The sequence below is a fragment of the Salmo salar genome, chromosome 09 (genome assembly GCF_965601325.2).
Source record: "Salmo salar chromosome 09, fSalSal1, whole genome shotgun sequence".
Lineage (NCBI taxonomy): Eukaryota > Metazoa > Chordata > Actinopteri > Salmoniformes > Salmonidae > Salmo > Salmo salar.
Genome location: NC_138299.1, coordinates 94,128,630 through 94,154,956, shown reverse-complemented (window position 1 = coordinate 94,154,956; position 26,327 = coordinate 94,128,630). Strand labels below are relative to the sequence as shown.

At 43.9% G+C, this 26,327-nt stretch overlaps 2 protein-coding genes across 2 annotated transcripts in view; both read left to right on the top strand.

The window, feature by feature from the left end:
* The first annotated feature begins 3,112 nt into the window (after window positions 1-3,112).
* Window positions 3,113-15,420, top strand: LOC106612182 (moesin a). Its single transcript, XM_082955519.1, has 14 exons — window positions 3,113-3,139; window positions 3,391-3,474; window positions 3,797-3,892; window positions 4,008-4,130; window positions 9,362-9,513; window positions 9,905-9,988; window positions 10,167-10,313; window positions 10,441-10,537; window positions 12,361-12,524; window positions 12,610-12,740; window positions 12,866-13,026; window positions 13,587-13,679; window positions 13,833-14,045; window positions 14,743-15,420. The coding sequence occupies exons 1-14, from the start codon at window positions 3,113-3,115 to the stop codon at window positions 14,905-14,907; spliced, it is 1,737 nt and encodes a 578-aa protein (XP_082811645.1). The 3' UTR covers window positions 14,908-15,420.
* A 1,343-nt stretch (window positions 15,421-16,763) lies between these two features.
* The window catches only part of LOC106611952 (progesterone receptor), a 46,287-nt gene continuing 36,723 nt past the window's right edge, over window positions 16,764-26,327 (top strand). The window contains exons 1-3 of the mRNA XM_045724163.2: window positions 16,764-18,001; window positions 20,100-20,233; window positions 20,903-21,019. Of these exons, the coding sequence (XP_045580119.2) occupies window positions 17,136-18,001; window positions 20,100-20,233; window positions 20,903-21,019 (1,117 nt within the window). The 5' untranslated portion in view covers window positions 16,764-17,135. The remainder of the gene's footprint in view (window positions 18,002-20,099; window positions 20,234-20,902; window positions 21,020-26,327) is intronic.

Sequence of the window (26,327 nt, the reverse complement as noted above, 5' to 3'; positions counted from 1 at the left end):
TACCTCCGTTTCGTTCGTGCGTTCAGGTCACTATCCAAAGGGTAACGCACGAGCGCATTTCGAGACAAAAAATTCAAAATGTTCCATTACTGTACTTTGAAGCATGTCAAACGCTGTTTAAAATACATTTTTATGGTATTTTTCTCGTGAAATAGCGATAATATTCCAACCGGACAATAGTGTATTCATTCAAAGAGGAAAAGAAAAAACAGCGTGGTCTCATGAACACGCATATCCAATCTCTTAGTCACCAGGCAGACCACTGAGAAACTGAGCTACTGTACTCTGCCCAGAGACAGGAGACGCCCCAATCTGCTTTCTGGAGGCTTTAGAGAGCCAATGGAAGCCTTAGAAAGTGCTACGTAACCCCACAGATACTGTAGTTTTGATAGAGAACCAAAAGAAGAACTACAAATTCTCAGACAGGCCACTTCCTGCTTGGAATTTTCTCAGGTTTTTGCCTGCCATATGAGTTCTGTTATACTCACAGATATCATTCAAACAGTTTTAGAAACTTCAGAGTGTTTTCTATCCAAATCTACTAATAATATGCATATTCTCGTTTCTGGGCAAGAGTAGTAACCAGTTTAAATCGGGTATGTTTTTTATCCGGCCGTGAAAATACTGCTAGTTTTTAGAGAACAGATTTTTGTCCTCTGATGTCCTTGGGTAGGCAGAGGGAGTCTGGAAGGGCATCAATGAATCTTTGGGTTGTCTGAGAATTTATAGCACGACTTTTGATGCTCCTTGGTTGGGGTCTGAGCAGATTATTTGTTGCGATTGCAAACGTAATAAAATGGTGGTTCGATAGTCCAGGATTATGAGGAAAAACATTAAGATCCACAACATTTATTCCACGGGACAAAACTAGGTCCAGAGTATGACTGTGGCAGTGAGTAGGTCCAGAGACATGTTGGACAAAACCCACTGAGTCGATGATGGCTCCGAAAGCCTTTTGGAGTGGGTCTGTGGACTTTCCATGTGAATATTAAAGTCACCAAAAATTAGAATATTATCTGCTGCGACTACAATGTCCGATAGGAACTCAGGGAACTAAGTGGTCCTTTGCTGTTGTTCTGGGATTGATTTGCACTTTTCACACCAAGTACGTTCAACTCTAGGAGACAGAACGCGTCTCCTTCCTGAGTGGTATGACAGCTGCGTGGTCCCATGGTGTTTATACTTGCGTACTATTGTTTGTACAGATGAACATTGTACCTTCAGGCGTTTGGAAATTGCTCCCAAGGATGAACCAGACTTGTGGAGGTCTACACATTTTTTTCTGAGGTCTTGGCTGATTTCTTTTGATTTTCCCATGATGTCAAGCAAAGAGGCACTGAGTTTGAAGGTATGCCTTGAAATACATCCACAGGTACACCTCCAATTGACTCAAATTATGTCAATTAGCCAATCAGAAGCTTCTAAAGCCATGACATAATTTTCTGGAATTTTCCAAGCTGTTTAAAGGCACAGTCAACTTAGTGTATGTAGACTTCTGACCCACTGGAATTGTGATACTGTGAATTATAAGTGAAATAATCTGTCTGTAAACAATTGTTGGAAAAATTACTTGTGTCATGCACAAAGTAGATGTCCTAACTGACTTGCCAAAACTATAGTTTGTTAACAAGACATTTGTGGAGTGGTTTAAAAACAAGTTTTAATGACACCAACCTAAGTGTATGTAAACTTCCGACTTCAACTGTACATAGAACTAGGAATAAATGCCTTGAGTGTTGGGTTTAGTAAGTACTTTTACCTTGGCTAGTGGCAATGTGGTCTAGTATTAAGGCAGTACTACAGTATATTATCCACATTGTCTTATCATATATCTCATTTGAACTCATCGTATTCTAAAGGTGGATGTGTAATCAGTGTCTTGTGTGCCACTTTGCGGTGGACCTGTGAGGGTCAAGTGTTAGTACACCACCCTAATCCATCTTGAGTTAGATTCCTGGGCTGCCATTGGATTATTCCTGAGAACACAACAATGGATTTTTTGAATTCACCATAATCCCATTGAATATTGCAAGCACTTTCATATGACTCTGTGGAGAGGAAGCTAATGCCTAAAGAAGGACCTCTCAGGAACTTAATAACATAGTAGATTAAAGACCTACAAATGTCTTCTGTGAGTATCCATTTATTCTCTTTATCCTACAACATCTAGATTGAAGTTAAGATGTGGCTGTCTGTGTAAGATTAGGGTGAGATTGTGTACATTTAGCATTTGACAATAAGACAAGGCCAACTTTTTCCCATAGTCATGTCTCTACTCTCTGTGAGACAGAATAATGGGCTACAAAAGTTGATTCTAGGACAGATCTGTTCTGGACACAGTGCTTGGTTTCTTGGCTGTTTTTGTTGTTTGATGGATTTGTGATTTTGTGAGTTGTGATTTTCAGCCATTTGAAAGGCTTACCATGTTACTACCCTGAGTTATACCGTGTTTGTTAAAAGTGAAGTGTTTGTTTGTTAACCACTCAAATCAGACACAAATGTTTTTTAGAATTTTGAGCTTCAACACAACAGTACATCGTTCTGTGTGATACTTGTAGTACTAGGATTTCACTAAATTTTGAAACTCAATCTTTTATATCTTAGCACTTTTGAGTAATATAAACATTTTACTTGTAGAAACATTCCATATTTTTTGTGGTTGAAGTATTCTGGCCAGAATAGACCGATATGATCAACATTAAACATACGAGAATTGGACTTATGGGCCTCCCTAGTTGGCCTGGCCCGCTCTGATCTCTGCTGTTTCGTAACTTTATTCCAGTTTGCTCCATAATCAGTGTTAAAAACCACCTCAGAAAACCTAGCAGGGGCTACCTGGGGAAGATTAGAATTTATTAGAAAAACATTATTGTCCACACAATGTGGAAACTTTCACTAACATGATTGACATTAAAACAATGACCGCAACAATAGAAACCTACACTACAGTTCTGTGTGGATCATGGGATCCTAGAATAAACCTTCCCCTGTTCTGAGAATACTCTCAACTCTATTTTGTTCTGAGAATTCTCCCTAAACAATATTTCACGTTTAAAAATACCTTGTGGGCTTCATGTTTTGATTGTAGTCGCCTACAACCACTTGCGATTGGATGATCCTGCAGGTTGAACAGAAAAATGTAAGAAACATAATTATATTATATTTTTGGGGCCTTTTACCTCACAAAAAACCTAGCACACCATTTTACAATCATAGTAAGAGACATACAATTTGCTTAGCCCCTTAGTACATTGCATGCCTATCCCCTATTATAAGCCATACTACCCATTATACTAACCATTACTCTAGCTATGTGTTGTAATAGGCTATTAAGTTCTCTCTCCTCCCATTCATACTCCAGTTTGTGTCTATGTGAATGCCCTCTGGTAGATCAATGTTCGCGTCACCACCATGGACGCTGAGCTGGAGTTCGCCATCCTGTCCAGCACCACTGGCAAACAGCTCTTCAACCAGGTACATACATACATACATACATACATACAGACAGACAGACAGACAGACAGACAGACAGACAGACAGACAGACAGACAGACAGACAGACAGACAGACAGACAGACAGACAGACAGACAGACAGACAGACAGACAGACAGACAGACAGACAGACAGACAGACAGACAGACAGACAGACAGACAGACAGACAGACAGACAGACAGACAGACAGACAGACAGACAGACAGACAGACAGACAGACAGACAGACAGACAGACAGACAGACAGACAGATCTCTGTTTCCCACACTATGGACAATCTTCTTCTTCTTCATTGTTGTGTAGATAGTGAAAACCATCGGGCTGAGAGAGACCTGGTTCTTTGGCCTACAGTACCAGGACAGCAAAGGCTTCTCTACCTGGCTCAAACTCAACAAGAGGGTGAGTACATCCTCACTACTCTGCTCAGACAGTAACAACATACAGAACTGTCTCACACACTTCCACGTTCATTCATTCACTTATTTACTCACTCATGTTGTTGCAATGTTCCCAGGTGACAGCTCAGGATGTACGCAGGGAGAACCCTCTGTTGATAAAGTTCAGGGCCAAGTTCTACCCTGAAGACGTAGCTGAGGAACTGATCCAAGAGGCCACGCAACGACTTTTCTTCCTGCAGGTCATACTCACAAGCGCACACACACATGAGCTGGCCAGACACACACACATACTGTACATCAAATCAAAAATGATTTGTCACATTCACAGGATACAACAGGTGTGAACAGTACAGAGAAATGTTTACTTACAAGCTCTCCTCAACAATGTTCAACCCAATCAAAGTTGCCCATCTCTGTTGTAAATAATCAGAATTCATGTAAACATTCGAGTTGATCTCTTGGCACAACTTATGGGGTATGTTGAGCATAGGGACAGGGGAAGTTGAGCAGCCTTGGGGGTAAGTCAAATCAAATCAAATTTATTTGTCACATACACATGGTTAGCAGGTGTTAATGTAAGTGTAGCGAAATGCTTGTGCTTCTAGTTCCGACCATGCAGTAATATCTAACAAGTAATATAACCTAACAATTTTACAACAACTACCTTATACACACAAGTGTAAAGGAATGAATACGAATATGTACATAGAAATATATAAATGAGTGATGGCCGAACGACATAGGCAAGATGCAGTAGATGGTATAGAGTACAGTATATACATATGAGATGAGCAATGCAGGGTATGAAAACATTATATGAAGTGACATTGTTTAAAGTGGCTAGTGATACATTACATCAAGATGGCAAGATGCAGTAGATGGTATAGCGTACAGTATATACATAAGAGATGAGTAATGTAGGGTAAGTAAACATTATATAATATAAAGTGGCTAGTGATAAATTGATTACATCAATTTTACCATTATTAAAGTGGGTGGAGTTGAGTCAGTATGTTGGCAGCAGCCACTCAATGTTAGTGATGGCTGTTTAACAGTCTGATGGCCTTGAGACAGAAGCTGTTTTTCAGTCTCTCGGTCCCAGCTTTGATGCACCTGTACTGACCTCGCCTTCTGGATGTTAGCGGGGTGAACAGGCAGTGGCTCGGGTGGTTGTTGTCCTTGATGATCTTTATGGCCTTCCTGTGACATCGGGTGGTGTAGGTGTCCTGGAGGGCAGGTAGTTTGCACCCGGTGATGCGTTGTGCAGACCGCACTACCCTCTGGAGAGCCTTCCGGTTATGGGCGGAGCAGCTGCCGTACCAGGCAGTGATACAGCCCGACAGGATGCTCTCGATTGTGCATCTGTAAAAGTTTGTGAGTGTTTTTGGTGACAAGCCGAATTTCTTCAGCCTCCTGAGGTTGAAGAGGCGCTGCTGCGCCTTCTCCACCACACTGTCTGTGTGGGTGGACCATTTCAGTTTGTCCGTGATGTGTACGCCGAGAAACTTAAAACTCTCCACCCTCTCCACTACTGTCCCGTCAATGTAGACAGGGGGCTGCTCCCTCTGCTGTTTCCTGAAGTCCACGATCATCTCCTTTGTTTTGTTGACATTGAGTGTGAGGTTATTTTCCTGACACCACACTCTGAGTGCCCTCACCTCCTCCCTATAGGTTGTCTCGTTGTTGTTGGTAATCAAGCCTACCACTGTAGTGTTGTCTGCAAACTTCATGATTGAGTTGGAGGCGTGCATGGCCACGCAGTCATGGGTGAACAGGGGGTACAGTAGAGGGCTGAGAACGCACCCTTGTGGGGACCCAGTGTTGAGGATCAGCGGGGTGGAGATGTTGTTACCTACCCTCACCACCTGGGGACGGCCCGTCAGGAAGTCCAGAACCCAGTTGCACAGGGCGGGGTCGAGACCCAGGGTCTCGAGCTTAATGACGAGTTTGGAGGGTACTATAGTGTTAAATGCTGAGCTGTAATCGATGAACAGCATTCTTACATAGGTATTCCTCTTGTCCAGATGGGTTAGGGCAGTGTGCAGTGTGATGGCGATTGCGTCGTCTGTGGACCTATTGTGGCGGTAAGAAAATTGGAGTGGGTCTAGGGTGTCAGGTAGGGTGGAGGTGATATGGTCCTTTACTAGTCTCTCAAAGCACTTCATGATGACGAAAGTGAGTGCTACAGGGCGGTAGTCATTTAGCTCAGTTACCTTAGCTTTCTTGGGAACAGGAACAACGGTGGCCCTCTTGAAGCATGTGGGGACAGCAGACTGGGATAAGGATTGATTGAATATGTCCGTAAACACACCAGCCAGCTGGTCTGCGCATGCTCTGAGGACGCGGCTGGGGATGCCATCTGGGCCTGCAGCCTTGCGAGGGTTAACACGTTTAAATGTTTTACTCACGTCGGCTCCAGTGAAGGAGAGTCCGCAGGTTTTGGTAGCGGGCCGTGTCAGTGGCACTGTATTGTCCTCAAAGCGAGAAAAAAAGTTGTTCAGTCTGTCTGGGAGCAAGGCATCGTGATCCGCGCCGGGGCTGGTTTTTCTTTTGTAGTCCGTGATTGACTGTAGACCCTGCCACATACCTCTCGTGTCTGAGCCGTTGAATTGCGACTCCACTTTGTCTCTATACTGACGCTTAGCTTGTTTGATTGCCTTGCGGAGGGAATAGCTACACTGTTTGTATTCGGTCATGTTTCCGGTCACCTTGCCCTGATTAAAAGCAGTGGTTCACACGTTCAGTTTTGCGCGAATGCTGCCATCAATCCACGGTTTCTGGTTGGGGAATGTTTTAATTGACGCTGTGGGTACAACATCACCGATGCACTTGTTAATGAACTCGCACACCGAATCAGCGTATTCGTCAATGTTGTTGTTCGACGCAATGCGGAACATATCCCAGTCCACGTGATCGAAGCAATCTTGAAGCGTGGAATCCGATTGGTCGGACCAGCGTTGAACAGACCTGAGGGTGGGAGCTTCCTGTTTTCGTTTCTGTCTATAGGCTGGGAGCAACAAAATGGAGTCGCGGCCAGCTTTTCCGAAGGGAGGGCGGGGGAGGGCCTTATATGCAGTGCGGAAGTTAGAATAACAATGATCCAGGGTTTTGCTACCCCTGGTAGCACAATCGATATGCTGATAGAATTTGGGGAGCCTTGTTTTCAGATTAGCCTTGTTAAAATCCCCAGCTACAATGAATGCAGCCTCAGGATATGTGGTTTCCAGTTTACATAGAGCCCAATGAAGTTCTTTCAGGGCCGTTGATGTGTCTGCTTGGGGGGGATATACACAACTGTGATTATGATCGAAGAGAATTCTCTTGGTAGATAATACGGTCGGCATTTGATAGTGAGGAATTCTAAGTCAGGTGAACAAAAGGACTTGAGTTCCTGTATATTGTTATGATCACACCACATCTCGTTAATCATAAGGCATACACCCCCGCCCTTCTTCTTACCAGAGAGATGCTTGTTTCTGTTGGCGTGATGCGTGAAGAAACCAGGTGGCTGTACTGACTCAGATAGCGTGTCTCGAGTGAGCCATGTTTCCATGAAACAAAGAACGTTGCAGTCTCGGATGTCTCTCTGGAATGCTACCCTTGCTCGGATTTCGTCTACCTTGTTGTCAAGAGACTGGAGATTGGCGAGTAGTATGCTCGGGAGCGGTGCGCGATTTGCCCGTCTACGGAGCCTGACCAGAAGACCGCTCTGTCTGTCCCTTCTTCTACGGCGTCGTTGTTTTGGGTCGCCGGCTGGGATCCGATCCATTGTCATGGGTGGTAGGCCAAACAGAGGATCCGCTTCGGGAAAGTCGTATTCCTGGTCGTAATGTTGGTGAGTTGACGTTGCTCTTATATCCAATAGTTCCTCCCGACTGTATGTAATAAAACCTAATATTACCTGGGGTAACAATGTAAGAAATAATACATAAAAAAAACAAAATACTGCATAGTTTCCTAGGAATGCGAAGCGAGGCGGCCATCTCTGTCGGCGATGGTGTCCTGTGACAGTGGTTGCTGGTAGGTCAAAGTTGCATTCATGGAATGAGGGTGTGGTGTATGGTATATCTTAAATGTATGCCTACATTCATATTGAGGCCCAGAGGCCCAGGTACATGTTCGTTATCTTTTTTGGCAATGTACTGTCGTGGAATTCTAATCAATAATGAGGAGAGACAAGGTCAATCACCAATCAGGATATTACTTTACTCAAAAGATATTAATAAAACAGCGAGTGAGAATGGACGACCCAACACTTTTGTGTAGCTCTGACATAGAACGAATACAAATATATTTTATAGCAAAGATACTCCCTCTTAGACTACATGACAAACAACAGATGTGTGGAATGGGTCAAAAGGTGAGACTTGATATATGAGAAAGGAGTTTCCCCCAGCCAGATAGCATTTGCTGTGAAGACTGTTCTTATTGTATAGAAACCAGAGTTTGGCCCGAGACAAGGTTCCTCATCACTATCCTATCATACCCGAGCCGTCTCTCCCCTGTACCTTACATTACACAAACTCATTCTAGGAAATGCATGCTGTAGGTTTTATCATCAACCAATTAAATCAATTGTCAGTGAATAAGCCTCAGAGGCTCCTCTCAGGTCACACAGACACAGATGAGGGAGTACTAATAGAAGCCTATTCTATTGCATAAAACAACCACTCGATGCAACATAATCTTGCAATTTCTCCACCATAGACTGAATGACATTGAAGAGGTACAATGTTTTTATCCCTTGCTGCTGCTCTAATGGACTTATTGCCTTCTCTCACTTCCTTGGCTGCTCTCTGAAGAACCTCAAGGGGGACTAGAACTCTGCTTGTTTTACGTTTGTATACACGGGGCATGAGGATGTTTGCTCTTTAACAATAAAAAAAGTACTATCTTGAGTTCATATGCATGATACATTGCAAAAATACTATGCATATTATACATAAAACGGACAAAATGTAATCATCATTTGTATGGGGTACGGTGGCCATTGGCTCAACTTACTCCATGACCATTGGCTCAACTTACCCTAAGGCAAACATTTTGACTATATTAACCCATACAGCTACAAGGATGCACTTTCATGCTAGGTTTAGGACCTCATATTGTAGCTTATAGAGACCCCAACTGATCTATAGAACATCTTAAAACGATCTATTTTGATTTAGATACAAGCATCATGAAACCTATAGCACAATACTTACATTTGACTTTGTGCAAAATAAATGCTGGCCATAACTTGCTTACCACTTTTTCCATGTGGTATCTTCCTTCACAGACTCCAAGAAATGATGACCTCTTCCTAAATATTTGGTCACATGATTCATTTTATGTATGGTTTCCTAGAAACAAGGGTGGCTCCACTTACCTCACTCTCCCCTACACATACATGTATGTGTATAAGGATGTACACAGGTCAGACACACACACACACACACACAAGCTGGTCACACACTGTTTGTCACTGCAGGTGAAGGAGGGTATCCTGAATGATGATATCTACTGTCCTCCGGAGACGGCTGTGCTGTTGGCCTCCTACTCTGTTCAGACCAAACATGGAGACTACAAGAAGGACTACCACTTTCCTGGTTACCTCAGCAGGGACAAGCTGCTTCCCCAGAGGTGTGTCGTCTCTCCCCGTCCCCCTGTGTGACATACCTCAGCCCACAAACAGAAGCTAAACTGGTGAAACTGTCCACTGAATTTGTTGATGTTCTATGATAATTTTGAAGAGAGATCTATTCCAAGTCTCCCTGAACGTTCCTCTAATTGTTATCTTTCAAACTTAGATCAATGTTGCGGTCAATTCCATTTAATTTAGCAGACACTCTTATCCAGTGAGACTTACAGGAGCAATTAGGGTTAAGTACCTTTCTCAACAGAATTTTTCACCTAGTCAGCTAGGGGATTTGAAACAGCAACCTTTTGGTTACTGGCCCAACGTTCTTAACCGCTAGTTTACCGTCCTCTCTCTACCCCCTAATTGAACCCTTCTTGTGTCCTCTACCCCCAGGGTACTGGAGCAGCACAAGCTGAACAAGGAGCAGTGGGAGAATAGGATAAAGGTGTGGCATGAGGAGCACAAGGGGGTGCTGAGGTAAGACCACATGTCCTCTCTACTCACAGTCCAATCCAAGTTAACACTTCTATTGCACTGATTGTATGTAGAACGTGCTAAGCATTATGTTAGCTGCATTCTCACAGATTGTCTGTGTGTGTCTGTATCGGTGTCTGTATCTGGTCCTGTACATGTGTTTGTTTCTGTCTGTCCCCAGGGAGGATGCCATGGTGGAGTATCTGAAGATAGCTCAGGATCTAGAGATGTATGGAGTCAACTACTTCAGCATCAAGAACAAGAAGGGTTCAGAGCTGTGGCTGGGGGTAGACGCTCTGGGCCTCAATATATACCAGAACACTGACAGGTAGGAACCTTTATTTAGATCTGAATTCGCCATATGTTCATCATGATATTAGACTACTTTTCAAGTCTGAAAATATTGGATAAACTTTGATTTTGGAGTGAACTATTCTACAGTGTTTTCTTTATAGGATGACCCCTAAGATCGGCTTCCCATGGAGTGAGATCAGAAACATTTCCTTCAACGACAAGAAGTTTGTTATAAAGCCCATGGACAAGAAAGCCCCGGTACATCACCTCTGTTTCTTTGTCTGCTGTATATTTGGTTATAATTCAAACCTCTGATACAGTGAGGGAAAAAAGTATTTGATCCCCTGCTGATTTTGTACATTTGCCCACTGACAAAGAAATGATCAGTCTATAATTTTAATGGTAGTTTTATTTGAACAGTGAGAGACAGAATAACAACAAGAAAAAATCCAGAAAAATGCATGTCAAAAATATTATAAATTGATTTGTATTTTAATGAGGGAAATAAGTATTTGACCCCCTCTCAATCAAAAAGATTTCTGACTCCCAGGTGTCTTTTATACTGGTAACGAGCTGAGATTAGGAGCACACTCTTAAAGGGAGTGCTCCTAATCTCAGCTTGTTACCTATATAAAAGACACCTGTCCACAGAAGCAATCAATCAATCAATCAATCAGATTCCAAACTCTCCACCATGGCCAAGACCAAAGAGCTCTCCAAGGATGTCAGGGACAAGATTGTAGACCTACACAAGGCTGGAATGGGCTACAAGACCATCGCCAAGCAGCTTGGTGAGAAGGTGACAACAGTTGGTGCAATTATTCGCAAATGGAAGAAACACAAAAGAACTGTCAATCTCCCTCGGCCTGGGGCTCCATGCAAGATCTCACCTTGTGGAGTTGCAATGATCATGAGAACGGTGAGGAATCAGCCCAGAACTACACGGGAGGATTTTGTCAATGATCTCAAGGCAGCTGGGACCATAGTCACCAAGAAAACAATTGGTAACACACTACGCCGTGAAGGACTGAAATCCTGCAGCGCCCGCAAGATCCCCCTGCTCAAGAAAGCACATATACATGCCTGTCTGAAGTTTGCCAATGAACATCTGAATGATTCAGAGGACAACTGGGTGAAAGTGTTGTGGTCAGATGAGACCAAAATGGAGCTCTTTGGCATCAACTCAACTCGCCGTGTTTGGAGGAGGAGGAATGCTGCCTATGACCCCAAGAACACCATCCCCACCGTCAAACATGGAGGTGGAAACATTATGTTTTGGGGGTGTTTTTCTGCTAAGGGGACAGGACAACTTTACCGCATCAAAGGGACGATGGACGGGGCCATGTACCATCAAATCTTGGGTGAGAACCTCCTTCCCTCAGCCAGGGCATTGAAAATGGGTCGTGGATGGGTATTCCAGCATGACAATGACCCAAAACACACGGCCAAGGCAACAAAGGAGTGGCTCAAGAAGAAGCACATTAAGGTCCTGGAGTGGCCTAGCCAGACTCCAGACCTTAATCCCATAGAAAATCTGTGGAGGGAGCTAAAGGTTCGAGTTGCCAAACGTCAGCCTCGAAACCTTAATGACTTGGAGAAGATCTGCAAAGAGGAGTGGGACAAAATCCCTCCTGAGATGTTTGCAAACCTGGTGGCCAACTACAAGAAACGTCTGACCTCTGTGATTGCCAACAAGGGTTTTGCCACCAAGTACTAAGTCATGTTTTGCAGAGGGGTCAAATACTTATTTCCCTCATTAAAATGCAAATCATTTTATAACATTTTTGACATGCGTTTTTCTGGATTCTTTTGTTGTTATTCTGTCTCTCACTGTTCAAATACACCTACCATTAACATTATAGACTGATAATTTCTTTGTCAGTGGGCAAACGTACAAAATCAGCAGGGAATGAAATACTTTTTTCCCTCACTGTAGTACCTGTTTGTTAAGTACAGAATAAAGGTCACTTTATTTTTTCAAGAGGCACTGATAACTACAAGAGGCACTGATAACTACAAGAGGCACTGATAACTACAAGAGGCATTGATAACTACATTTGTGGTGACTGGGTCTGTTTCAGGATTTTGTGTTCTACGCCCCTCGTCTGCGGATCAACAAGCGTATCCTGGCGCTGTGCATGGGGAACCATGACCTGTACATGAGGAGGAGGAAGCCAGACACCATCGAGGTCCAGCAGATGAAGGCCCAGGCCCGCGAGGAGAAGACTAAGAGACAGATGGAGAAGTGAGGACAGACAGAGGGTGAAAGAGAGCGAGAATGATAATGTTGTTAGCAGGTGTTTACTCATCCCTCATATCCCTCGTTCCAGAGCTCTGCTTGAGAGCGAGAAGAAGAAGAGAGAGAATGCGGAGAAGGAGACAGAGAAGATCGCCAGAGAAACCATGGAGCTGATGGGCAGACTGAAACAAATTGAGGAAGAGACCAAGAAAGCTCAGAAAGGTCAGACTCTTTCTGTTGTCTGACAGTGTGTGTGCTGTATGGGTGTGCATGCATGATTGTGTGTGTTCATATTCTGTGTGTGTGTGTGTGTGTGTGTGTGTGTGTGTGTGTGTGTGTGTGTGTAGAGCTGGAGGAGCAGACTCGCAGGGCCCTGGAGCTAGAGAAGGAGAGGACGTTTTCCCAGGAGAAGGCAGAGCGTCTGGAGAAGGAGCGCAGGGCAGCGGAAGAGGCCAAGGCATCCCTCCTACAGCAGTCAGAGAGCCAGATGATGAACCAGGAGAACCTGGTACACACACACACACACACACACACACACACACACACACACACACACACACACACACACACACACACACACACACACACACACACACACACAGACAGTCAGACAGCCACACACAGACAGGCAGACACCACACACAGATACAAGCACAGACAGACAGCCACACGCACACAGACAGACACCACACACAGACACATGCACAGACAGTCAGACAGGAACACACACACAGACAGACACCACACACAGACACATGCACAGACAGTCAGACAGGAACACACACACAGACAGACACCACACACAGACACATGCACACACAGAAAGACAGACACCACACACAGACACATGCACAGACAGTCAGACAGCCACACACACACAGAAAGACAGACACCACACACAGACACATGCACAGACAGTCAGACAGGAACACACACACAGACAGACACCACACACAGACACATGCACACACAGAAAGACAGACACCACACACATACACATGCACAGACAGTCAGACTGCCACATACACATTAGGAGGCTCATGTATTATTGTAAGGTTCTCTTTCCAGGCCACTGAGCTGGCTGAGCTGACCTCTAAGATCACCCTTCTGGAGGACGTAAAGAAGGAGAAGGACGACGATACAAAGAGATGGCAGAAAAGGGTGAGAGAGAATAAATGAATGTGTGTGTGTGTTGGCGCAACCCTCTATCTAACCACAGTGCTTCAATTTGAGCGAGCGTGTGTGTGTGTGGTGTGAGTGGTGTGTGTGATAGCGTTATCCACTGTGAGCGGTCATGTGTGTGTTTGTCGTCAGACGGTCATGGTGGAGGTTGATTTAGAGCGGGCCAAAGAAGTTCTGAAGACTAAAGACATCCAGGACTGTGTGCAGGGGGACCACGACGAGACCGACGAGAGCAGCGCCGAGGCCAGCGCCGAGCTGACATCACCAGGCATGATCAGAGACCGCAGCGAGGAGGAACGCATGACGGAGGCTCAGAAGAACAAACGGCTACAAAAACACCTCAAGGTCAGAAACACCTAGGGGAACTCTAGTAACTTTTTTCCCATTAGTCCCACAAAATGTTTTGCATTGTCAGCAGTCAAGTTTTCAAGAAGCAAAGTGTTACTGGCTAACAGTCAAGTTTTCAAGAAGCAAAGTGTTACTGGCTAACAGTCAAGTTTTCAAGAAGCAAAGTGTCACTGGCTAACAGTCAAGTTTTCAAGAAGCAAAGTGTCATTTGGACACATAATCGTGATGATGTGAAATGAATCAAAAGTAACACTTCCTGAAAGTCCAATATCTTGAAAACTTGGCTGCTGACATGCTAATCATTTTGGAACTGTATCATCAGTGTACTAATGAAGCAAATACCACAAGATAGTTTTTGAGTGGAGTTCCCCTTTAACCCATAAGCCATGAACTTTAACCCTAACCCATGACCTTAATTCATGACCATAACAGAGGCCCAGAAGAATGAATGGCTATACAAAGGTCAGACCATACCTTAACATATAACCCTAACCTAACAATAACCCTTTATACCTGGTTGGGTTCCATCCTGACTAAATGTAAAAATGTCCTCCTGCTCTGAGCTCTGAGCTGAGAGATATGGTTCTGAGACCACATGCGTTACACATGTCCTACACATTGTTTCCAATGTTTTAGTACATTATGTTGATGCTCCTCCAGTTTATTTGTGTCCTTGTTGTCCGTTTGTCCTCAGGTCCTGAGTACTGAGTTGGCCGGCGCTCGAGACGACAGTAAGAATACTCCCAATGACCTGATCCACGCGGAGAACGTTAAGGCCGGCCGGGACAAGTACAGGACCCTCCGTCAGATACGACAGGGCAACACCAAGCAACGCATCGACGAGTTTGAGTCCATGTGAAAGAGAATGAGTGAGTGAGTGAGTGAGTGAGAGAGAACAAGAGTCTGTACTGAATCTATGTATTTGAATGGAAGTCATATAGGCAGGTACAGTGTAATTATAACGTCAACATTGCTTTATTGACTTTGTCAGCACCCACTGCCTCTCCCCAGTAGCGTTTTGTCTACCGTGACTAAAGGTTGCCATCTACTGGCTGTAAAGTATTACATTTATGTTTGCTAAAGTAAAGTTCTGTCGACTACAGACTGTAGGCTACTAGTACAACAATCAAAGTGAGTGATGATATTGTTACTACATTATCATTTCTGCTGCTTTTGGATTTTGCGATCTTGAAATGCATCTATGCAAAACAATCCTTAGCTGATACACTATAAAAACAATATTTCTCTGTATGCATAGTTTAGTGAGAGGAACGGTTTTGAGGTTATTTACAATATTTACAATGGATGTCATTTCGCAGATATAAATGAGTGTTTCGCTATGAGTCAAATAAATACCATTAACAACATTGAATATGTGTTGAGTGCTGTGCATATAGCTACTGTCTCACTCTGGTCATCTGTTATGATTGTCACTCTGGTCATCTGTTATAGGCTCTTATGATTGATGTGTGTGTGTGTGTGTGTGTGTGTGTCTGCAGTGTGTGTGTGTGTATGTGTGTATGTCTACAGTGTGTATGTGTGTCTGCAGTGTGTGTGTGTGTGTATGTGTGTATGTCTACAGTGTGTATGTGTGTGTCATCAGTGTGTGTGTCATGTGTTTGTCTGCAGTGTGTGTCATGTGTCTGCAGTGTGTGTCATGTGTTTGTGTGTCTGCAGTATGTGTGTGACATTTGTTTGTAAGGAGTGTGTTTTTTTAGTAGGCCTGTTATGACTGATAGCATACAGTAACCGCTGTAAAAAAAAAAAAAATATATATATATATATATATATATATATATATATATATATATATATATATATTGATTCAATGTAGAATTGTAAGGCAACCAGCTGCAATAGGATTGTGAGTTTGTTCAACAAAAATGTTCTTGAGCAAAACTCACAACCCTGCCTGACATTGAATCAACATCTCTTTTAGTTTTTTTTTACAGTGTTATGAAATCTGAGGTCTACTATGCTGGAAGACAAGATCCCTCTCTAAGGAAAATACAGTTATCTTCTGTGGGAAATAGGCCATTGAACAGCTCAGTTACAAGAGCAGACTCCCAGTTAGTGAATTCATCTTAAGATAGTTTAATATTTAACCATTATTTAACTAGGCAAGTCAGTTAAGAACAAATTCTTATTTTACAATGACAGCCTAAACCTTCCCCTAACCTGGACGACGCGGGGCCAATTGTGCGCGGCACTATGGACTTCAGATCACGGCCGGTTGTGATACAGCCCGGGATCGAACCAGGATCTGTAGTAATGCCTTGCGCCACTCAAGAGCACATATAGTTAGGTGGGACAACCAGTCTCAGTCATAGTAAGTACATTTTTCAGGAAAAGAAGTTATATTGTAAGATAGGCTACATAAGTTCATAATGCTGTCATAACAGATGCCATATAATTGTTAGTCATTTTATGACAGCTGACATGTTGCTGTCATGTGACAAACAGAACAACAGATGTGCCATAGCTCTCAATCCCTGTTTGTAAACAGATTACAGGAGTGTCTGTGGGTCAGAAAAATACGGACAACTCACCAATGTTGTGTTATTGCACCGGAGGAAGAGTGCACACGTCTGTTTTGACTGTGAGATAAGACGAACCAACAACACTCAGTCTTTCTACAACTTTATTAAAAATATATTTTAAATATACTTTACTGTCAGAATTGTAACGGTCAAATAAGTAACTGATAGACGTAGAACACGGTGTTACAAACAGACAATAATAACACCGTAGAGAATGCACTTTACCCTACACGAGTCACAACTTGGACCCGCGCCAGCCTTTCCCTCCCCGAGGTCACAACGAATGAGCGAAACGCAGAGGCGTAGTAGGGATTTGTTGTTCATGTAGTGCAGTCTCCCGTAGTTCAGCTCGGGGAGGTTATAGGTGGTGGCCCGAAATAACGACATAACAGGAGTCTCTGGTTCACGGTTACGTTAGGACTTAACATAGTTGCGTCTACTCTCACCACGGAAAAAAATGTAGTAGCTCCCCGTGCTTTAGGCCTACTGTGAAAAACGGAGACCTCGAGAGCAAACTTTTTTTGGAACTGTCCGCGACTGGGAAGAAATGAAAACAACAATGCAGAGTGGCACCAATATATCAGATACAGCCAAGGAGTTAAGTGACGCGGTGTCAGTGTCTTTAGGTTTGAGTTCGCAGTTAAACGAGATAGTGGATAATGGACGGAGCGGCCCTGTCTTCTCTGCAGACAGCGGCCCAAATCATGGAAACCATTTTTCAGTCTCCGAGGAGTCATCTCCAGAGTTTGGAGCTGGCGCAAGTATGACCGCAGAGTTAACCACCCAGATGCCGAGGAAAACGATAATTAAATCAAATGATCTCGGGCCATCGTTCGAAGTACATCAAGACATTTATGGACAAAATTATGTCGGTTTTTTACAGACCCTTGAGCTCGAAAGGGACAGCGCATGGAAGGTGACGAGGCCTCTCCACGAGTTGGAAATGGCCCGAGGTCTCCGTAAAAACTCGGACATGTTCGTGAATCTGGATAACGCTAATGCACTCTCGGTGCCCTCTCAGTTTGACGAACTGCTACCGTTAAGTTCTCCATTCCGTAAAGACGCCCCAAACACGTTATTCGGTAGGGATTTTACGGATCCATCGACCGTCAATGGCCTCATCAAAAGCAGCCTTAACAAAACCGAACCAGTGAACGAGGGACCCTGTCCGGTGGCGGGTGGATCTTGGTTCTGTAAATATTTGGACAACGGAAATTGCATGTCTTGTGGAGCACGTAAAGCCTGTCCCCCTGGGGTTAATTATCAGGACTATGACCCAGGGATGCCACAGGAGGGTCATGTCCAGGAGCAAAGTTACCAAAGTGTGATGCATGAAAGCGGTCTTCAACAAGTGTATCACTCCGCTATCAAGGAGGAGAGTTCTGGATGGATGGGTGCTGACCCCAGACTGAGGTAGATATACTCTTTATAATACATTTTATTTCAATTGTTTCTTTGTTTGTTTTCACATAAGACCAAGCTGACCAGAGGCAAATCAATGGAGCTTCTCTAACTATGTAATCATAACAAAACAACAGTAATATCAGATGTTATAATATGTCAAATTCAATTAAGCCAAAAGGCACGAGGGGTTGTGGTATATGGCCTTATCTGTGGCATATCTGGTTAGAGTTAGAGCGTTGGATTTGTAACTGAAAGGTTGCAAGATCGAATCCCTGAGCTGCCAAGGTAAAAATCTGTCGTTCTGCCCCTGAACAGGCAGTTAACCCACTGTTCCTAGGCTGTCATTGAAAATAAGAATTTGTTCTTAACTGACTTGCCTAGTTAAATAAATATACCACAAACTCCTGAGCAGTAAAAATAAACGTTTTGTCATACCCATGGTATACTGTCTGATACCATACCTGTCAGCCAATCAGCATTCAGAGCTCAAACCACCCAGGTTATAATAACATTTATGCTATCTGTTATAATGATCTAATTCCCTTCACAAGCTGCCACTGAGACTCACTACAATGTCCCCATGCTGGAGAGGACAGACTGCAAGTGATAGGTTATTGCCACTGTCCTTTCCATCATGGCCGGTCTCGTGACTACTACCGAGCAGTCTGGCTCTGACACAACTGTTTACCTTCCTAACCAGTGTTTATTTAATGAGTATTAGAGTAATAGGCTTCCGGCTGACTTTCCGCTGGCCTTCAACTAACCAGGTGCAATGTATTTAGTCTCAATCCACACGGCAAAGTAGGACATTAGGCAACACTCACCACTTAAAGATGCACTGTGCAGAAATCGCTCAGCCATTTCCTGGTTGCTAAAATTCTAATAGTTTGCTTAATTTCAGTTAATGTGATAAAACAAGCAAGTCTAGTGTAGAAAATAACTGTATCATCTAAACCGTTGTGAAATATATTTTCCATAACCATAAATATTGTATTTTCAGCTGTTTGAAGCTGGTGTACAAAACCGAAAGTAAAAAGCACAAAAACGAAACTTAAGCACGGGAAGCATAGAAATAGTGCACATAGAACATATCTACCGCTTCTTAGACTTGCTTTCAATGAGAATGTCAGATCTATAACTTACATTTCAATGTGAATTTGGTCAGGTTGCCCAAAAAGTTATATATTACAGCTTTAATAATAATATCACACTTATTGCCAAGGCTGTGGGGTGGTGGGTCAGTCAAAGATCTAGTAGCGGATATTGATCAAGTTGAATTAATTCACATTCAAGGACCATTTAATTTATAGAAAGGCTATCCAAGGTCAAACCAACTTTGACACAGTCGCACACCAGCTTACTGACAGTAATTGGCTAAATAATTTGTCTACCTCTTTCCACCTGCAAACACACACGAGGTACCCACATCAAACCACACCCCGAAACCAACTCACGTTTGAATTCAGTCATGGCCCCTAGCATTTCTTAATGAACCAAATTTAAAATGAGGCCAAATCAGGAAGTGCAGTCGCCCTTTAAACGGGTAGCTGGCTAATTTAAATGTAAAGTTTGTCAGACTTGTTATACCTCAAAAGTAGTGTAATGTTGATCTGAGCCTGTATTCCACACCATATGGTTAACAGATTCTGCTGCTAACTGAATTAGAAAGAATCTGCATGACTCAATCCCACATCAATAGGCAGGTAGGCAGGTATAGGCAGGTAGGCAGGTATAGGCAGGTAGGTGCGTTTCAGATGTGAGGGTGTAGCTGTAAGATCTGAAAGAGTGTTAGGTGTGTGTTGTGTGATTTCAGGTGAATGTGTATGTGTGTACATTTGTGTCTCTGTGTGTGTGTGTGTGTGTGTGTGTGTGTGTGTGTGTGTGTGTGTGTGTGTGTGTGTGTGTGTGTGTGTGTGTGTGTGTGTGTGTGTGTGTGTGTGTGTGTGGTTATGAAGTGTAGCTGTAAGATCTAAAAGAGTGTTACCCACATGTTAGGTGTGTGTACAGATATGTGTGTGTTTACAGATGTGTATATATGTTGCCAGTGAGAGTGTATCTGTAAGATCTGAAAGAGTGTTAGGTGTTTACAGATGTGTGCTTGTTTCAGATGTGAGGATATGTTGCCAGTGTATTTCTCTGACCGGAGGGTGTGTAAGGTATGTGGAGACGAGGCGTCAGGCTGTCACTATGGAGCTGTTACCTGTGGGAGCTGCAAGGTGTTCTTCAAGAGGGCTGCAGAGGGTGAGCCATACACACACGCATGCATGCACTCACATATATCACTTTGTTTACATTCATTTTACTAGGCAAGTCAGTTAAGAATAAATTCTTAATTACAATGACGGCCTACCCCAGCCAAACCCTAACCCGGACGACCCTGGGCCAATTGTGCGCCGCCTTATGGGACTCCCAATCACAGCCGGTTGTGATACAGCCTGGAATCGAACCAGGGTCTGTAGTGACGCCTCTGGCACTGAGATGCAGTGCCTTAGACCGCTGCACCACTCGGGAGCCCCACGCACACACATACACACGCACACGCACGTTTGTTTTACTATCCTTGTGGGGACCAAACAAACGATTCCCATTCAAAATCCTATGTTCCCTAACCATAACTCTTATACCTAACCACTAACCCTAATTGTAACCCCTAACCCTAATTGTAACCCCTAACCCTAATTGTAACCCCTAACCCTAATTGTAACCCCTAAGCCTAAAATAGCCTTTTCCCTTGTGGGTACTGGAGAAATGTCCCCACATTTCCCCTTGTTTTACTATCCTTGAGAGGACTTCTGGTCCCCACAAGAATAGTAAAACCAAAAACACCCTCGCAGGCGCACACACACAAACATACAGGAAATGGGATATCCAATTCCCCTGTAGCGGCCTTGTTTGTTATTGTGTCCCCAGGCAAGCAGAATCACCTGTGCGCCAGCCGTAACGACTGCACCATCGACAAGCTGAGGAGGAAGAACTGTCCTTCCTGTCGTCTCAGCAGATGCTTCCGGTCTGGAATGAGCCTCAAAGGTAACAACTTTTACTATAACATACATGACTGTTACATGGAGAGAAAGAGATAATGAAAAAGAGGGGGAGAAGTGTCACGGCCGTCGTATGAATTGGACCAAGGCGCAGCGGGTATGTGAATGCTCATTTTATTAAACACGAAACAAAACAAGAAACCGATGAACGGACGACAAACAGTCTTGTAGGCTCACACAGCAGTACAAAGAACAATCTCCCACTATCCCCAAAACAAACAAACTCCTAATTATAGGACCTTCAGTCAGAGGCAACGATAACCAGCTGCCTCCAATTGAAGGCCCCAATCCCAAATACTAAACATAGAAATAAACACCCTAGAAACAGACATAGAACTGTACAACATAGAACTAAACCAAAAACCCGGAAACATAAATAAAACGCCCCTCTACATAAACACACACTCACAACCATATAAAACAAATGCCCCCTGCCACGTCCTGACCAAACTATAATAACAAATAACCCCTTTACTGGTCAGGACGTGACAAGAAGAGGGGAGCAGAGATAAAGAGGGGAGGATGGCTAGACACACCTACTTGTATTTTGGTTACAGGGTCTTTGAAAAAGCAGGAATCATGACTAGGTCTTTAGGTAGGTTTTAATTGACCATGTGTTTTACTCCCTATCCAGTGACTTTCATTGGTAGAAGATTCGAGCGACAAATTCAGCTGCTTTTCAGGCTGCCTTTGGGGAGTTTTGACAGCATGTAGCTATCCTTGTGGGGACCAGAAGTCCTGCCACACACAAGAGTGAGAGAAGCAGTCTGTGCAACAGAAGTCACAGCATTGGTGCACACACAGGCAGAGAAGCACCAAGGGGAGGGGGTGTGCGGTGAGAGAGGAGGGGAAACGTTATGTCGGGGAGTGCAGCTGTGCCGCAGCAAGGCAAAATGGTGCTGTGAAGTCGTGGCAACAGCAAAACGTCATCTAGAGAGAATTCAAGTGGCCAATAGCAGATATCACTGAACAATAGTTGGCAACACTGTTTGTAACATTGTGTAGTGATTTCAGATGTGGCACCACAGGTCCCAGAGTGGTGGGGGAGTTGTTTTCCTGGGGCTCAGAGTTTTCCTGATCTGGTAGTAGGCTAACCTAAAGGGTACTACACAGAACACAGAATACTCAAACGGCGGCGACGTAGCATAGAGTCGCAATGTTGTTTTTTTGTTATTAAAGGGGAGGCTCCTTGTAGTGCGCACTGACATTCGAGCTGTGTAGGCAATGAAGTTTGCTTGGTTCCTTGATCTGATCAGCAGTATAGGCTATGCATCAAAGAAGCCTATTTTGCGTTGATAAGAAAATTGAATCTACTGTTCAAACAATAAACCAAACATTGTAGCCTTGTTAGAATCTACCCAAAAATGTATTTTGTTTGTTTTGTTCAGTTATAACTTGTGATTACAGGCTATTGTGAAATGGTAGAAACTGCTGTAGGCTACTGTAGTCCTCTAGCTTTCTTCTCCTTGATCAAAACATGCTCTTCTATTTTTAGCTGATGTGGGAATACATACACAAGCAGCATATCCAACTGGGATAACGTTTTAGGTTACACCGGCAAGTAGAAGAATATTACCCGGGTATATGTTTGTATTATTAATCATATTCCGTTTTTTTTTTTTTTACATACAAAAATAAAATCCCACTCCACCCACGTACACACAAGTAGATCAACGGAGTGGAGCTTGTCGTAACCTTAACCAACTCCAGATCCCTATTTGTAGTGAATGTCATAGTAATAAATCAGCTGTAAGGTCATTAAAACAACTCCTGGAAAAACTCCTGGCCCTAGGAAGGATGAAAACCCTTTTCACATAGAGAACAACTGGGATTGGTTGAGACTAACAGGGCTGAGCTGGCTGTGTATGGTGTTGTATGGCCTTTACATCTGTAATTAAAAAGATACTCATACAGTGTGTCATCACTATTGTGTTAATTGTTTAATTTAAGCCAATCATTTTGGATTAAAAAGGCCTAGGTAGCCTAGCTACACGAAGTTTGATCACATTCACATTTTCTCAGAACACAAATAAATTGGCCTATTTTAGGCTATAAATGCATAGCTTAGGCTATAAAAACATGTAAGTTTCCCCTGGCTCAGATGGGATCAGAGGGCATAGGCTTCTCTAGGCTACCTGGATCTGTACTTACATATTTCATAATTATCATTATGTTGTTTTATAAGATATGCATTTTACCACAAATTCCACAAAATTCTCATCAAGGCCAAAATCCCAAACTAGCAATAAACAAATCAATTGCCAATATTTTTTACATTGCTACCCGAATGAAAATGCCTGATATAAAAATTAACACTGAAAATAAAAATATAAAAAATTAAATTATACAATTATAATTCAATTAAATTGGACTTTTTCTAAATTTGAGCTTGTTAGCCATTTCAATAATGAAAAGGCCAGATGGGGTAAAGGGGTTGTTTGAGAATAAGAACCTCATTCTGAAGGCATTTAAGTAGATAAATTAAATTCTACTACTCCTCTAGATATGCATCATGGTTTCTACAGGAAGTTGAAAAAGTGTTACGCTAATGATTTGCACGTAATAAATATTCTAGTTTAATGTAAACTTCAACTAGTATAACATTTTTATGATTTATGGATTGGGTTGCACATTTTGGGGAATATTCAGAGGTGGAAACTTTATGTGGGAATTAACGGAAATATATGCAAATTAATAGTAATACCATTTACATTTACATTTTAGTCATTTAGCAGACGCTCTTATCCAGAGCGACTTACAGTAGTGAATGCATACATTTCATACATATCATACATTTTTTTCTCCGTACTGGAGAAATGTAGATGTTTTTTTGCATTGGCTATATTTACCATATCATATGGAGACAGAAACATAAACCTTTTACCTTATCATAAGTAGACATAATTGCAAATGATTAAATCCTTCCAATAGAAATTAAAAAAAACTATTTAGTTTCTCATTGAACTTTAATCAAATGACTCTTCACATTTGATGATTTCACTGAACAACAAAATAAAGGGAATAATCAATGATCCCCAATGATTAATTGCATCGCACAAAAACATTTTCAACATACATCTGTAAAATGATTGTCTAGAAACTAAAGCTTTGGTTGGCTTCCTCTCAGCCTTCCATGTCTTCTCCCTGGACCTCCTCAATGTCCACCTCTTGAACGTCAGATGCTGAGGCCCCATCTTCACTGTCAGGGAGTGACAGTTATGCACTTGGCCAGATGATTCTGCATCTTTGTTGCTTTCTTCACATGGAGATCATCCCCCCCAAAAAACAACATAGAAATAGAAAACTAGAACCTAAACATAGATATACAAAACATAGAAAAACACAAAACACCCCCTGTCACGCCCTGACCTACTCTACCATAGAAAATAACATCTTACTATGGTCAGGACGTGACAGTACCCCCCCCACCCAAAGGTGCAGACTCCGAATGCCACTAAAAAACTAAAACAAAAGGGAGGGTAGGGTGGGTAACTCCTGTCTATGGCGGCTCTAGTGCAGTCCACATAACCTTATCCTCCAGCGGATCCTCCAGCAGAGGCGGCTCCGGTTCGGGGCGTAACCCCCGCTCCACCTGCTGATCCCTCTGCTTCAGTACCACCGGACCGTGGATCGTCGGAGGAGGAACCGGACTGTAGATCATCGCCGGAGGCTCCGGACTGGGGAGCGTCGCTGGAGGCTCCGGACCTGGGGAGCGTCGCAGGAGGCTCCGGACCCGGGACCGTCGCTGGAGGCTCTGGACCGGGGGCCGTCGCTGGAGGCTCCGTGCCATGGATCATCGCTACAGGTTCCGCGCCATGGATCATCGCTACAGGTTCTGCGCCATGGATTATCCCTGGAGGCTTTGTGCCATGGATCATCACTGGAGGCTCCGGGCCATGGATTATCACTGGAGGCTTCGTGCCATGGATCATCCCTACAGGCTCCGGGCCATGGATCATCCCTACAGGCTTCTTGCCATGGATTATCCCTACAGGCTCCGGGCCATGGATTATCCCTGGAGGCTTCGCGCCATGGATCATCCCTACAGGCTCCGGGCCATGGATCATCACTGGAGGCTTCGTGCCATGGATCATCACAGGAGGCTTCGGACCATAGATCATCACTGAAGGCTTCTTTCGTGGAGCTGGAATAGGTCTCACCGGACTAGGGAACGTTGCTGGAGGCTCCGGACTGGGAAACGTCGCTGAGAGTTCTGGACTAGGGAACGTCGCTGGAGGCCAGGTGCGCAGAGCAGGCAGAGGGTATATTGGGCCGTGGAGGCACACTGGAGGTCTGGAGCTTATGGCTAGCACAACCCGTCCTGGCTGGATAACCCCTGTAGCCCGGCAAGCGCGGGGCGTTGTAACAGGTCGCACAGGTTTGTGCTGGTGAACTGGGGGTACCGTGCATAGAGCTGGCGCAGGATAACCTGGGCCGAAGAGACGCACCGGAGACCAGGAACGCTGAGCAGGCACAATCCTTCCTGGATGAATGCCAACTCTAGCACGGCAACTGTGGGAAGCTTGCACCGGGCTGTAGCTGCGCACTGGCGACACAGTGCGCATCCCCGCATAACATGGTGCTTGCTCGATCACTCGCCCCCCACGGTAAGCACAGGGAGTTGGCTCAGGTCTCCAACCTGACTCTGCCAATCTCCCCGTGTGCCCCGGGGGGGCTGTCTCTCGCACTTGCCTTGTGGTTGGTATAGCGCCTCATAATAACGCCGCTCTGCTTTTGCTGCCTCAATCTCCTCCCTCGGGCGGCAATACTCCCCAGCCTGACTCCCGGGTCCTTTCCCTTCCAGAATTTCTTCCCAGGTCCATTCCTGATCACACTGCTTGGTCCTTTGGTGGTGGGTAGTTCTGTAACGGCTGTCGTAGAGAGGGGACCAAAGCGCAGCGTGTTGAGTGCTCATGATGAATATTTATTTTAACTCAGAACACTAAAGAAAAAATAACAAAGAGAAAACGAAAGCGCACAGTTCAGTCGGGTACATAAACTAAACTGAAGACAACTACCCACAAACACAGGTGGAAAAAACCCCCACTTAAGTATGATCTCCAATTAGAGACAACGAGGACCAGCTGCCTCTAATTGGAGATCATCCCCCCAAAAAAAACATAGATATACAAAACATAGAAAAACACAAAACACCCGCTGTCACGCCCTGACCTACTCTACCATAGAAAATAACATCTTACTATGGTCAGGACGTGACAGTCAAGCCATAATTTTTTCTGCGTCTCCCGAATGTTCTTCTTTGTGATCTGAACACCTCAAACTTAGATTCGTCT